The 16490-nt window shown below is 37.1% G+C and overlaps 1 protein-coding gene across 3 annotated transcripts in view; it reads left to right on the forward strand.

Annotated features, from left to right (window-relative positions):
* Positions 1–1408: 1408 nt before the first annotated feature.
* LOC140145210 (uncharacterized) overlaps positions 1409–16490 on the forward strand; it is a 49055-nt gene continuing 33973 nt past the window's right edge. The window contains exons 1-4 of one of the 3 annotated variants that reach the window (XM_072166980.1): positions 1409–1908; positions 8586–9038; positions 10275–10389; positions 16185–16402. In XM_072166980.1, the coding sequence (XP_072023081.1) occupies positions 8595–9038; positions 10275–10389; positions 16185–16402 (777 nt within the window). In that variant the 5' untranslated portion in view covers positions 1409–1908; positions 8586–8594. The remainder of the gene's footprint in view (positions 1909–8585; positions 9039–10274; positions 10390–16184; positions 16403–16490) is intronic. The other 2 variants (XM_072166981.1, XM_072166982.1) reach the window with 2 other exon arrangements.

Genomic DNA, 16490 nt, shown 5'->3' on the forward strand with positions numbered 1-16490 from the left:
ATTTGTTGTTGATGATTATTTTGTATTATTTATTAATTTATTATTATTATTATTATTAGTAGTAGTAGTAGTATTAGTATTATTATTATTATTATTATTATTATTATTATTATTATTATTATTATTATTAGTGTTATTATTATTATTATTATTATTATTATTATTATTATTATTATTATTATTATTATTATTATTATTATTATTATTATTATTATTAGAATGTAACCAAACACCTAGAAATCTCCGAATCTCAACTAGTATTCAGAAGGGAATATGTTTCATTGACCACCCCGAGGTGGTCTTTTAAAAAAGTTTGTAAGGGTAAGTGGCCCCCAAACCGCGTGGCACATTCCCGTAAGCTCCCGTATACTTTCACCTCCCCCTTTTCATATGGACGGTCGTCAGCAGATTGAGCGCGGGTCCCTGGGAGGGGCATGACAGCCAAAAGGGGGCCAAGTTTTTGTGCTGACAAAGAAAAATTCCCGGTTGCATTATTTTGACCAAATATTATTGGTGTGATAAAGGTTTACATAATTATACTTTTAGAGAAACTGTAATCCCTACATTTATTGGGATCAAGTGCGCGCGTAGCGAGCAAAAAGTTTGTATTTACACAAGTTTCTCTTTCATAAGTTGTCAGATGGGCACTCCTTTTTTGTCGCCCCCCCCCTGGCACTAGCGTGAGGGAGAAAGCAATTTGTGGCATGCGGGCGGGCGGGTGGTGAACTTTTTTCGCACAGGCGTCCCTGGTAGTAGGCCTAGGCCTACCAGCTCCAGTGTCTATGCCTATGGTCTTTGAGCCGGGGGTGGTGACGGGGCCGGTTTGGGGGGATGAAACTGTTGGAAGCCCATTGAAAAGTTTTGCCGGCGTTGATCATGTGATCATGCAACCGAAAGGGTCTAGCCCAGGTTTTTAATTGGCATGCCCCCCCCCCAGTGGCGGCGCCACGGGGTGGGAATGGGGGAAATCCCCCCCCCGTTGCCCCCCCAGTAAAAACCAAAAAATACGACTAAATTACCACTTTTTGTGGTAATTTTGCGCAAAATTTGTTGATTTTGCCCTCCCCCTGAAAGTCAGCCCCCCCCTCCCCCCCCAGAAAAATTTCGTGGCGCCGCCCCTGCCCCCCCCCCCCGAAATTTATTTATTTTAGGCCTACCGTGACAAAATTGTCTCAGACCTCAGTGATGAGGATGGATGTCCATTAGGCCGTATAAAATTAATGTTTTGGTTCTCGTCCAGAGGATTTTCATGAATTGATGAGGGAGGGAGGAGGTGTTTTTTTTTTTTTTTTTTTTTCAATGTAAAATTAGCATTGTCAGTAGTTTTCAGTCTTCTCCAACAGTGCTCGAGGAAACGATGAGGCCCTTTTTTTTTCAAATGTGAGATTCTGAGGATAAACCCCTAGAGTACCACAAAAAGACTTGGAAGTGATGCTTGTTCTCTAATAAACTTATTTATATGTATGAAGATTTCATAAATCATTCCAAAGTCTAGAAAAATTGAAAAATCTATAAAAAAAAAAAAAATCTGACAAATCCCAGAAATTGAGGAGGGAGGGACGAGAACCAAAATATTAATTTTACACGGCCTTATTGACATGCCACTTTTTCTCCAGCTCATAACGTGGATAACGTGGATATCGATATCGCCCAAGACTGAGTAAACTCGACTGCAGCGATATGGAATAAAAGGATGGAAGTGATCCATATACTGCGGGTTTTTTTACGATAAATTGATTTTAAAGCAGCCAGCCAGCAGTTAAACATTTAATACATGATTATAAAGATACATCTCCGTCATTTCAATATAAAAAACACGGCTCATTATCGTCATTGTGCCGCTTAATAATTGATCTCCGCGCCGGCCAAGAAGAACTAAACACCAAGTAGGTACGGTACATATAATAGGTAAGCTTAGTAGTACCAGGGCTGTACATTCAAACCCTGTATAAAAATTGAAGTCACTTTACGGCAACTTAATTGACACATCGGCAGTTTGAGTGACAGTTGCTAGGCTTTTTCAGTACACCTAGTAACGTCCTGGTAACGCTCAGGCACTTTAGCCTAAAATTTACACACGATTCGCACAATAACGTTGTGCGTACTTCTGGCAATGGTGGAACAGACTTATCCTATATTCAAGTAAAAAGTTCGTATTTGATTGACAGTTGCTGGGCATTTTCAGTACACCAAATTTATCCAAGTCGGCGCCCATCGACTGCCAATTTTTCGGACCCTTTCCAGCAAAAATACAGCTTATTTAGCCAGTCTTGTCATAGGGTCATCGAACAGAATATTTTCCTAGCATGCCATTGAGCTAACTCCTCAGCTATTTGGTTTTTCACGAGTAATAGAAAGATTCGACCAAATGTTCGCCGTTTTTCGCCATTTAATTTTTTTGGAAACGATGACGTAAACATTGCATCATCTGATTCATCTCTTCCACAGGTAATACACTCCTAATACATGACATACAGGGGTACTATGCCATCACATGCATTATAGGCTGAATGACTGACTTCATTTGCGCAAACGAGTGGCTTATCCTATAGTATATTAGTACCGTACTCGAGAATCCTTGGTAGTACTAGTAGACTGCGGAACTTTAATAGTCTTCAATGATAGTCAGTAATTTATCTTTTGGACATTATATGACTATCATTTGAAGACCGAGTTCTTATGATACATCTTCCGAGGAGCAGTTTCAGACAATAGCTCGGGATTATTGGGGCAATCTTTTGAATTCTTTCATGACCACTGACTCATGCCTGTCATTGTGTGTCAAGCAAGGACACTCGGCGTGAATTGAAAGCAGGGCCGTAGCGTAGCAAGCGGGGTGGCCGGGGATGCCATGGCCGCCCCACTTTTTGAGAAATTTGTTATGTTTTTCTTTATAATAGCTTTATTTCATTTTGGGCATATATTTGTAATTTGGCCGCCCCACAATTATGGTGGCCGCCTCACATTTTTCAACCTTGCCAAATGTCCTTGCTACGGCCCTGATTGAAAGACCATGTCCCTCGTAACAAAAGAATGTCAAAGGTCATAAAACACCAATTTGGTATCTTTCCGCTCCTCGAAATATGATGCTTAAGGCATATAGCTATATTATACCGTGGAGCTAATATAGAAAGGAGAGGAAATAGATTACGCAACGCCTATTGTTCCTTTGTGCCTATTTGAGTTTCCAAAATGCTATTCATCGAGAGGTACCTTTTGTTCAAGACAAAGGGCTTCTGCCATTAAATCGGTAACTGACCTGACCGCGTATTAGGCCATGCGTTTTGAACTGGGCTCATATAGGTGGAGTTGTGACATCTGCGCCGCATAAATGACATCATCTATTTAATTTTCTCTATAATTATGCAAGATATACAGCTAAATTTGGTATTAAATTAAAGCACTCATGCAGGGCAAGAGGATAGAAGTGATAACACATGTAAAAATTTTATTATGTTCTGTTAATTACTTGTTAATTATCGAAGCTCCAGGGTGGAAGAGGATCTGGCGCAGGAGAATCTGACCAATATCTGTGATCTGACGCAGCAAATTTGGCAGCTGTGGCGTAACTAAGTTAAATCGTGTTCATATAAGATTTATTGCATTTGAGTGTAAACTGTGGCTAATTACTAAAACTAATCAGATTTTGATCATTTGGATGTTTGTTAATGAGTGTTAATTACCTTAATTAAAGAATTATTTTAAAATTACAGGCCTACGTAAGGCTACGTTGCATTGGTAGAAATATGACCGTACGTCAAGTACTTTGACCAGGATGGTCATAGTTTTGCAGTCAAGGCCTCAAATTGATTCATTCTGAAACTGAACCATACATGTAGGCCTATATCTAGCCTAATCAAGCCAATTAAAAGCATTTGCATATATTACTGACAAACTTGGTTATGAATTGAGCAAATAAAAAAACAAGAGATACTAGGCCTATTTGTCGCGATGGAGTAAATGCAAGTGAGGATATGGATGAAGGGGTGTCAGAGGACTCTGCAGATCAAACAGAAACAGATCCAAATGTGACACAGGTTATACCGGTATGATTGTTAAGGACCTAGCTGTCACTGCAATTCAACCATCATCTGATGCTATATTCCTATTTCTTGCTTCATGTCATATCAGATGGCGTGGTTCCTCTTGAAAACAATACAGTCAGATTATGGTCATAATTAATGTATAGCACTCAGATACAAAGTTGTAGGTTAGCTAGGGAAAAGAGGAGGCCATTGTACCTCAGAAGTGTGTTTTAAAATATTGTGGTATCAGTCTTCAACAAAGTAAAAAGCAGACCGAGAAAAAAAAAGAGGTCCATGAAGACATTATGTGTACAAGTGCATTATAAATCTGGACAATGAACATGACCATCATTACTGCTTGCTTGTTAACAACCTCTGTTTCAGTACAAAAAATGTAAATTTTGTTTTTAGCAATGGTTTGAATTGTTTTGTATAGTTAGTATTAGTATTTAACTCTTCTGTAAAGTTGTTAGCAAAGTTCTACAAAAAAATTGAGAATTTTCACTGAAGTCGGCGCATTTGTATACAACGAGATAACACAGTTTATTACAAGGTATTAATACCTATTTTAGTAGGTTTGCTGCTTCTGCATGCCTTATCAAATTGAATAAGACCATTTAATACATGTCTGGTGTCCTCAAGGGTGAGTTACAGTAAGAACATGGCAAGGTAAAATTTTCTGTTAAAAAAATGAAATATGTTGGGTCATTTTTTAGCCCGGCGCAAAATATGGTAAACATTGCCGAGGTATAGAAAGTTATATATGCTTGGAAAAGCTCTGACTGTGAGGAATTCAAATCTGCAATAATTACTGTCTGTTCAATTAGCTTAGATTCTTGTATTTTTAAGATATTTGAAAAAATTAAAAATTGTGGTCAAAGTCATCAAAGAAAAGTGTTAGCACAGCCTTAGACCCAACATGATTTATACTTTTCAAATTCCAAAGTTCAATTTAAAACCCCATTTTTCAATTTTGCCTCATTTTAGGCAGTTACTTGGGTCCACCAAAAGGGTTCGCGACCTTTTCACAAATCGAGTGGGATGGTCCATTCTCAACTTAGGGCATAGACCCTATCGAATCTGTCCACCATCCACCAATCTAATCTGTCCTGCCATTTTCAATTGTTATACCGTTCCGGTCATTGGATAGGCCTATATGGCTTATTGTATAAGTTATGATGGTAGGCCTACACCGGTTTTTGTTGCACGAAATTAGGTGAAGGTCCGTGAGGTACGCGCGATTTCAACTGGTTTTATTGATACAATGTAAATTGAATTTTATACCATCATTCCTTCCCAAGAATATCAGCATTCGCTTGATATTTTCAGATGCAGTGACTTTACAAGAATTGTTTTCTGTAACCTAAGTCATTGTTTTTCTTGTACAAAAGTTCTTTTGTTTCCAAATGTCCTTCTCATAGTTTGTATTCAACAAACAAAACAAAATAACAAATTGAAAATAAATGTGTAGGCCTAGGCCCACACCTTCTCAGACACATCCACAAAATATAGAAATAAATAAAGTAATAAATAAACAAATAAATAAATAAATAAATGAATGAATAAACAAATACGCAAGAAATGTATTTATAAAAGCTGGGTCTATTCTGAAAACCTTCATCTTCACATTTTTATAATAAGGTAATGTTTCAATTAACACGTATGACTGGCATAGATAATTTTCTGGACAATACTTTGTGATGCGGATGATCGAATAAATACTATCTCAGCGCATCTAATTATTCTGACAATCGTCCCCATTTCACTAAATGGATTGATTCAAAAAAGTTTATGGTACCCGACGTTATTCGGCTTTTTATAAAAATATCGCGGGAAAAGGCCAAAATTGAAAAGAAATGGGGTTTCAAATTGAACTTTGGAATTTGAAAAGTATAAATCATGTTGGGTCTAAGGCAGTGCTGACACTTTTCTTTGATGACTTTTTACAATTTTTTATTTTTTCAAATATCTTAAAAATACAAGAATCTAAGCTAACTGAACCGACAGTAATCTTGTAGGGTATGCAGCATTTCTTCCAAAAAATTTTCCAAAAAAAAAAAGAATTTTTTTCATGAATTTTGGAGGTTCTCAAATTCATAACCTTTTAGGGGTACATCCTATGTTCATTCTAAGTGCATTTTTGAACTCCTCAGGCAATTTGCTTCCAGAAAATGTATGCTTTTGTGGGGTTAAGGGTAAGGGGGTACTTCACCCCTCGATAAATTTGTGTATATTTTTGCATTTTTCTCGAAAGCTAATAACACAACACACTGGAAACAAAAGTTATGTATATTATAGGGGCAAGGAATCCAATTACTATACTGGAATTTCAGTGACCAAAGACAAGTGGTTTGTTATTTATGATAAGAAATAAGGTACTGCTAGGATATACCTCGTTTCCTATCATATATACTGAACCGCTTGTCTTCAGTCACTGAAATTTCAGTGTAGTAATTGGATTCCTTGCCCCAACAATATAGGACTACATAACTTTCGTTACCAGTGTGTTATTATTTTTGAGAAAAAAAAAAATAGTCATAATTTACCACAGGGTGTAGTACCCCTTAATGCATAGTTTGAAAAAGTTATAGCCATTGAAACGAAAATACACGCGATTTGCGCAAACTTAAAGTGTGTCACACGAAATGGGCAACTTAAAACGCATGGCCATTAACGCTATAATAGACATTAGATCTGGATATTTGCCAGAAGTACGTCAAAGAAGGATTGTTCAAACTTATAAGCTCTGATACATGGAAAGTAGCGATGTAATTCAAGTTAGATGCTATTACCAAATCAGGATGAGGTTAGTAGGCTACTGTCAATAAGTGATGAAACGAAAGTTGGTGCATTATTTTGTGATGCAGTGAAAAGCCCCCATTGTGCTGCACGTCATTGTTCGAGGAGAAAAGTAGTCAAAGTAACCTCCACAATGAGGCTAAGTCAATTTTCAAACAATCATAAAAAATTAAAGATCAAGAGATCCCAAGCTAATTTTTATGCACCTGAAAAGTTTATCACTTAATAGTGGTGTCACACATGCAAAAAAAAAATGGAATGTCCACTAAAACTGATTTTGCTAATATTGCTTTAAGGTGGTACAACACCCCTGCCAATTTTGTGCCTAGTTTTGCATTTTTTCTCAAAAATTACAGTGCATTGGTGACAAGTAAGATATGTATATAGTATATTATAGGGGCAAAGACTACAACTACTGCACTGGATATTTTATTTCAGCACAGACTACAGTTATGGAGTTACAGTCAAAAATGAGGGAAAACCAATATTTGATCAATAAATCAATAACTATTTCCCTTGAGGTGCTGAATTTCTAGTACAGTAGTAATCGGCCCTGATTTGGTAAAACGATCTAACTTGAAATTGGGACATTTTGAGATAAATCCATATCATGGGTAATGTGAGGGCGCTTTTTCCATTTGTGACATCCTAAAATCACCACCATGCCACCAAATAATGAGATTTTTATATTTTTTAAGACATTAGATCTGTTTAATAATTTATTTTATTCAAAAAGAAAAACGTCAAGTGTTCAAACTTTAAAGCTCTTTTTCTCGAAAGAGCGATTTTAATTTCAAGTTAGATCATTTTACCAAATCAGGGCCGAGTTGTAGTCATTGCCCCTATAATATTCATAACTTACTTGTCACCAATGCGCTATAAGTTTTGAGAAAAATGCAAAAATAGGCACAAAAGTGACCAGGGGTGTAGTACCCCCTTAAGCTGCAATACTGGTCCAAGAAAATATAATTCAATGATGAAAACATGATTAAATCACTACTTTTAACAGGCCTTCAATTATGCCATGTGCAAATAGCCAGCCTGTTACATTATTATGAAGGCACATCACTTGATGCTTTTCTCTATAAAAATGCTCAAGGGTACTCTTTTGGCCCACTCCGCATATACAGGTAGATGTCTTTTTATGCAATCAATGAATTGTTGAGTCGCTGTTGTGTGTAATGTAAACCATGGAGTCTGGTAGGTTATGCAATGTAAAAAGGTGAATGTAAATATGTTGACTTATACATGTATTAGTAGATTGTCACCCCCACATTTTTTTTTCTAATTGTAATTAACTTTTTTATTCACTGATGTCGTAGTCAAAGAGATGCTTTTTATAGCCTTCCTATTCATAAGATGCTCCTTAATTAGGAAGGTTCAGTCAGTAATACAGGGTCAGGCTATTGTTAAAGCCGCATCCTATTCAGGCCTTGCTGTACACGGATATGGGTTCCCTTTTTCTCCTTTTTCTTTTAGAAAAAGATAAATTGACCCTCGTCCACCTCTTTTAAAAAAACCAGCACAGTGTTTTTTATGGCCTTACAAAATTTCCCTTTTTATAAATGGAGATGATTAAAATTAAAACAGTATACAGGTACAGTATGTGGTAAGCATCATACATGGTAGCATGTTAAAAACTTATTTTACCCTCATGTCCATACAGTGTGTGTCGACACTTGATATACCGGTAACACAAATTCCACTGAAAAGTAAATATTTTCTCTCTCTCTCTCTCTCTTTCTTTCACACACACATTAGGTGAAAACAATGACCAGCTCATTTAAGCCGAAGAGGCCGAAGCTAAGCTGTTTAATTGTTAACCCTGGTCAACAAGTAGAACGGACAAACATTGAACTATATAAGGACAGATTTAAAAGGCCAGAAGAAAGAACATTGCCGCCACCTCCACCTCCACCGCCACTACCAGAAGAAATACAAACTTCAGCATCAGCAGCATCATATGCAGATAGAATACGTGTAGAGACATCAGCTTGGAAAAATGCAAGGGAGCAGCTGTTACAGGCATACTTTGACGGTTGTTTACCCAGGGAGAATGAGACATGTATGGCATGCAAGAGTGCAGTTAACTTGTCATCTGAACATATGAGATGCATTGACTGTGCGACGCATGCATATTTTTGTTCGGATGAGTGTGTCGCTGAAGTACACAAAGAAGGATTGTTCCCGTTTCATAAGCTTGATACATGGAGTGTACGTATGTTTGTGATGCTATATTATTCAAATAGAATTTAGGTACGCTATTCGTTCATTTGGCAACCAACAGCTATCTGAAGAAAGCCTCAAAGGCAGTTAACTGGACCGCTTACACTAGGATCATTTTTAAGTTTTACCTCAACTTGTTTGCATAATTTGTTAATAAAGTACCAGTATAATTGAAATAGCTAAGCTTTTCAAATAACCTCTTTGGAAATAAGAAAATTAAATTTGAGCACAAAGGAATCTGGTTTTAATAGAAAGTGAAACAAGTGGATGGTATCCTTAAATGTTTATCATGCAGCAAAATCTTAACTTCCTGAATGTTGTTCCAAGGAATATATAAACTGGATAATCATCTACTTTGTTGGTATGGTAGAAATAAATTTGTCAGAAGCTTTGCCTGTTTACCAAATGGCATCAAGTTACAGAAAATAATCTCTTGAAAAAGGATTTTGGCAGAAATAAAGCCTTCCGTAAAAATATTTAGTCGCCAACAAACATTTTATCCCTGAATGGTGCTCCTAGTCATGCAAAGCCCCGTTAAGGCAGCTGTGTGTACTCTCAAACATGCAGTAAAAGTGACACAACTTGTTAATTATTCACGCAAGCCATACAAAAATATACATTTTTAAAGGCAAAACTTTGTTGCACCGCACATGTAGATAAGCATTGCTTATGCGTTGTGCATCTCTGCATTAACAAATTAGATGCAATGTGATGTGTTGTTGCACGCTTGTACCTGGCTGGTGCAACAAAGATTTTCTTTCCTTTTACATTGTGAAATTGAGTGAAATAATTAAATAAAATCCATAAAATAGTGTAGTTGGGGTTTACAAATCTTGATTTTCTTTCCTTCTATAAAAAAACATACATATGATATATATCAAAAAGCTCAAATTTTTGGTGAAAGAAATAACACCTAGAATACACAGCTGCATTAAGGGCACCCCTTATCTCCTCTTCATGCCTGTTAGCAAACCTTTGTAAGTTGATAGTTGAAATATTCTCATCACACAAATGCTAACAATTTTGGTATATGAACAATATATTTTCTTGCTTGGATAGATGTATTTAAGAATTTTGCAATAAACCAAAAGAAATAAATAAATCCAAGGTTTTCAAAGGAAATTATAAAAATTAATAAATAGCATGTTTACTACCCGATATATGATACTTGTACAATTGTGTTTTTTTAATTTCTTTTCCCTATTTTTCTCTCTTTAATTTTAGGCTTCAGAAAACAGATATGTTGTTGCTAACAGAGGAGTGTACCTAATAAGATCAGACCACAAAAACTGTGCCAATGGACAACATGCACGTCTTATCCAAGTATTCGATCAAAAAGGTAACATCTGATCAATTGAAATATGCTTCAAATAATTATGTGTTATTAATCTTTCCATTCCTACTCTATTTGGGGCCTTAGTTTATGGAGCAGTTTTCTAGCCAGTTTTCTAGCCAGGATACAATGGCACCGGATATAATGTTAAATTTACTAATCATCATTGCCTGTATCAATACAAGGGCAAAGAAACAGCTAGTCCTTTTGTTAAACCTTCAATTCGAGGCATACTATTTTTGCACTGTCAGTGCTTCTGTATGACCTCCGGATGCTGTATCTCGGGAATGGATAGGCTGACTGACTTCAGATATTCAGGATAGGTGGGTCATGGTCAGAAACTCTGGATACTTTTTAGGTGGTGTTCAAGGTCATATACAGAGGTCAAAGGTCATTTGAGCTCAACTTGTCAATTTGTTTATGAACAGTTCATATCCTATTGCAACCAAACCTGGTTCATAGCTGCTCTATGGGAAGTGGGAACTCTCATCTATTGGTGGTGTTCAAGGTCATATACTGAGGTCAAAGGTCACTTGAGGTCAAGTGGTAAATTACCATTAAGACTTGTTAAAATTTGGTCTCATATGAACAATTTAAATCCTAATGTAACCACACTATGGGTTGTAGCTGCACTATGGGAACCCTCAGCTATTTGTGGTGTTCAAGGTCATATACTGAGGACAAAGGTCTTTTTATTTGCACTGTGATATGGGAAAGTTATCTGTGTTTTGTTTTGTCACTTGTCCTACATGTAGCAGGCATGAGAATTTTCAGTTTAAAAACTGAATTCAGTTTTTTTTATAGTCAAAATTTCCGCAACTTTATTTAATTTCAGCCTGTTTTTGGTACTTTTTGCCCAATTTCACACACATTTTCAGTTTTTTCAGGTTTTTTTAGGAAAGTGCAGTCTCATGCCTGATGTAGGTGTGTTTGGGGGATGGGTGGGTGTGTGTGTTGACTGTTGAGGGGGTGTTTGGGTGGGATTTTTGTTTTGTGTAGAAAATCCCTGGTATAGTTTATTGATGTATTTGTAACCAACATAATTTGTTTGTCCATATTATACAATACAAAGATTCTGCCCACCCATGGCAGGGGGACCCAACAGTTGCCTTTGTGTTTTCATGCTTTTGCTGGGCTACCACTTCTTATCAGAGGATGATTTAAGGAAGCCCCATCATGCACTGTAAAAGTGTTATCACCAGAGTTTCAACTGCCACTTTACTTTTCAAATCCCATTGAACTCTGTGCAAAAGATATTGTTTTAGAATTGCCCGTGTGTCATTATTACTTGGTCGATTTCAGATTTAAAGTGATGTATGCATGAAGGATAATTCACAGCTTCTGTAGATAACATAAAATGTGAAATCGACCAACTTTTTGAAGGTGTTTTTATTGTAAATATATCTGTCCAAATTCAAATTTAACCATGCACGTGTGTATGCAGTGGGCGGGCAGTGGTGTCATGTTCACTCACACAGCTGTGCTAACCGCAAGACTTGCTGGGAAGTGCTTAAGGGTAGACGAGGTATTGTTGGTCGAAGCAACCTAAAAATCGATTTTCATTATCTAGTTCAAGAGATCAAATCACTTTATTATCAAAATACATATAAAACCATTGAACAATAAAGGAATACAATAAGCCCAGGACAGATCGTATAAAAGATCAAGCAGGGCGGACAAATACAGTATAACAACATATAAGCACTAGAAATAGCAATATTAAAAGACATAAAAAGATATAAGATTTCATTATTTATCACATTATGTACTGAGCAAATTGCACTGGTCCCAAGACCTTTCGTCTTTGGCATGGTAAATGACAAAAGAGGCAATGATGGACAATTTGGAAACCTTGTCGCGGAATTCCTTGAAACAAATCGGGAGTGAACTAAAGAAGTGAATGATTTGAGCCTGTCAGCATTATCTTGCGAAATGAAACCTCTCGAGCCAACTTCAACAGGAATGTAAGTAACATCAAAATCATTTTCCTGAATATCAGAAATAAGAGGCGCATACTTATTGAGCTTCAACTGATGGGCCCTGTCAATACCATGCTCAAAGGGAACGGTCAGTTCCACAATCAATAGTTTCCTGAGATTTTTCCAAAGAATTACCAGATCAGGTTTGAGGTTGGTTGGAGAACATTCAGTAGGAATGGTAGTGACACCGGTAAAGCCAGCTTCACCTGGAATGTCATGAAAAATGGTTGCATCCGAATCTTTGAGGCCAGCTCGTGCGACAGATATAAAATATTTCAGAACACTATTATGACGGTAAGTATAACGACCTTGGTCCAGAAAGACTTTACAGTTATTTAGAACATGATTGAGAGTCTCTTTGTTGCAGCAATGTAAACATTTGTTGGAAACAGATTTACCCCACCTAGCAAGGTTGACCCTTGTGTTCAGAGAGTCGCCAAGAGCGTTAACCAAAAATTTGCTGACTCTCGAAGGAAGATTGAAAATGATGCTACGCCAGAGAGTGCAGGAAGATTCCTTGGAAAGGAGATCATAAAACGTCCTTGCACTGCAAGAGAACGAACATGATTATGCCAAAATTCAGAAATTGAATCGGTCAACGTTTTCTTGGCGGAAGTTTTCTGAATGGTAACCTTGTTTGACTTTTCCCCAACTGCTTTAAATATTTCTTCACTCCTGACAGTCACTGATTTCTTCCGAGTCCATTTTCGCTCTCTATCCAATTTGGAATCAATGCAGTGGTTAACAAGCTCATCACTTCTATTTCTAATTGAAATATGAGTCATCACATGACTCTCAAGATAGAGATCAGAAATGGATCGAATATTGAGCCCATTAGGCATGAAAATAAAGGCAAGGGTGCCGGGTTTTGGAATACCAAACCATTTTTTCAAATGGCGATTGCACATAGCGTCCAGCGCTTGGAGATGAGAAAAGCAGAGATCATTGACTGTCAAATGGTAGCGTAAAGAGGGAAGAAAGTATCTTGTGTAAACTTGAATCTTATATTCGTTGCGAATAACAGAAGTTTCGATATTTTCCAGGGCGGAAGAAATTTTGTCCTTGAGGTATTCAAAAATATCCGAGGAATTGTTGCGAAAAGTAATGAGGGAACCAAGAAATTTGTGAGAATCATTTTCAACGGTTGGGACCTCAACGCCTGCAATGTTGAAAAGAATGGAAGTGGGGGAGCCTGCAGAAAGGGATAACGATCTGCATTTGGAAGGCTTTAATTTGAGACCCATTGAAGAACAATGGTCGGTGATGCGGTTAATGAAACGTTGATGGGTTTTCTTATGTCTTGTGATCAGGCAAAAATCATCAGCAAATGGGTGGTGATGAATTTGGTACCATTGAGATCGTAACCAAAATTGGAATTGGCGATGAGGTCTTGAACAATAGGATCAAAGCAGAGGATAAAAATTAACGGTGAAAGAGGGTCGCCCTGGAAAATACCTTTCTTAAACTGAAATTGATTCGAAGTCCAGTCCTTTGAGGAAACTCTACCAGTGAGAGATGAATAAAGATTGTTAATGTACAGTTGAATACAGGGAGGGAAATTTAATCTCTTCAGAGTGTGATAGATAAGCTCATGTTGAACACTACCGAAGGCGTCTTCTAAGTCAAACCAGGTAGCATGAACAGTCTTAGAGTTAGCTTTGGCATGACTTAAAATTTCATGGACAATTGTATTATGATCAGTACAACCACTAATGCCTTTCAAGAAAGCTTTTGAAACTTAATGTCAATAAGATTGTTAGAAATAACAAATTTCTCAAATCTTTCGGCAAGCACTTGGTGATAGAGTTTTCCAATAACGCTGGCAAGAGCAATCATGCGGAAATTAGATGGATTGTCAGTATCACCTTTTTTGTGTGGATCAGCACAATTTTACTTGATGTCCATGATGATGGTGGAGATGGAAAATGTAACAGTTTGCTAAAAAGAGTTGCCATAAAATGATGCGTACAGGGAAGTTTCTTAATCATCCCATACATTAGGCCGTCCGGACCGGGCGCCGATTTAGAGCTTTTTTTCATAACAATTTTTCTTAAGTCGGATGGTCTGACTGGGTCTAAATTGAAATTGAATAAAGTCTCTGGCTCGGTAACAGGTGGAAACCAATTCATTTCGTCATAGTTGAGTGGCGTAGACAATTCATAGCGATCTGTATAGAACTGGTCAGCTGATTCTTTAGAAAATGATGGCCAGTTACTATCACCATAGAGTGACCCGTTGACTAGTCTTTTAGCAAAGTCCCAGAAGTTTGATTTAAAATGTCTCTCCTCTCGGGCACAAGTTCTTTCAGAATCCTTAGCTTTTTCTTGTTTACGAAGAGTATCATATGTGTGAAGGGCGTCATAAAATAGTTTTCTATCATCAGCAGTGGCATTTTTTCTGAAAGCCTTTTTGCGCAATTTGTTTTTTGATCGTCTAACTTCATCAAGTGTTTTAGCAGTTCGTTTAATAAATTGTTTCTTATCCGGAACTTTAAAATCAGGTAACTCGGAAAAGAATTCTTGTAAAATGTGGGTAAAGCAATCACCGGCTTCTGAAGGTGTCATTTCCTCGGTGGCGAGGGCATGGTGAACGGGGGCAAGACGGAGGCTCAACTTAGAGTTTAGATCGCTCCATTTATCATGAGAAAGTTCTGGTAGTGCAAATCGGAAAAATAAGGCTATGGAACAGACTACGGGGATGATTGGTATCATCATGTATTGCACGTAATGTTAATATGGCGATATTTATGGTGGTTGAGTACGCAGTACGAAGATAAAAACTTACAGTTCCAAGTCACAGAAGTCACGAAAAACATCAAAACGTGAACAGAAATGACGACGACGTAATTAAAAGAGAGCTAAATAAAGAATTGAGTGATGTAGCTCTCGGGAAATGGAGAAATATCGGTGCCAATTGGCAAAGGCTTACAGTGCGCCCTTCCTCTCCGAGTCCTCGATCGCTAAACTTTGAAAATTAACACCTTGATGTTTTGCAAAAGTCAATTCTACAAATCGTATATTTTGCAAACTTGCTTAATTTATTGTTGTTAATGAGTTATGTACGTTTTAAAAAGTGTTGTTGTTTCAGCCCTCTTTACAACGTAACTCAAGAACCGCAGCACCTATAAAAGTATATCTGTGATATTTTAATTCTTCTACACGCTCGCTATGAATTGAGCAATGCAGTTTTTGCCAAAGCTCACTACCATTCGTAAGATGCTGTGAACTACCAAATCACAACAGTTTAAAATAATTAATAACCTTAAATCATCCTCTGACTTCTTATTTTGCTTGCCTTTTTCATCACTCTTGAATTGGTAGTGCGCAGCTTTTGCTCTTTCTTTATAACAGAGGTATTGGTTGGGTCCTGTTGTCGTGGAGGGGCAGTATTATTTAAATCTCATGCGTATTCTGATCTTTGTATCTATCTTGGTTACAGTAATTAAGATGGGGTCTTAAGGTCACATACAGAGGTCAAAGGTCATTTTATTTTATGCTTGTTTGTTTTCCACTCGTACCATTTAGCTGTTATAATATCTTTCTGAATTTAAATCGCCCCATGGTGTAGGCATCCCAATCGACGCCTTGTGTTGAAAACCGTGATGTTTCTAGTTATAATTATCATTATTTCATCTCTCAATAATCTGTATTATTGTGGATAACAAAGAAAGTCGATCGGGGCAGCGAATTTTCATGTTATTAGGAACTCTAGGAAACATTATTTTGTCATCATCAATGTCTTGTATGAGTTAAAATGTGACAGGCACAACTGATGATTACATTAAATTAAAGTAAACTGAAGTTCCAATTTTTTATTTTGCAGGTCGACACCATGTGATTCATGTTGTCGTTTGTAACTGCGAGGATGATTGTATCACATTGATGCGTCACCGTTTGTGGACATCAACAGTTGAAAATCCTACCATCACCTTCCACATGGAGTTGTTAGATTGGATGGAGTTTCTAATGCTTGAAGCCAAGGTTTCTCTGTTGGGAATTTGTCAATCCATACGCTGGAAGAATGGGTTATCAACCTCTCAGGTATGATTATAAGCAAACCATTTCTTTGAGGTATAACGCATAACATAAATTTATTTTGGAATAAAATACCTGCTTTAAGTATTGACAT

This window comes from Amphiura filiformis, unplaced genomic scaffold (genome assembly GCF_039555335.1).
Source record: "Amphiura filiformis unplaced genomic scaffold, Afil_fr2py scaffold_173, whole genome shotgun sequence".
Classification (NCBI taxonomy): Eukaryota; Metazoa; Echinodermata; class Ophiuroidea; order Amphilepidida; family Amphiuridae; genus Amphiura; species Amphiura filiformis.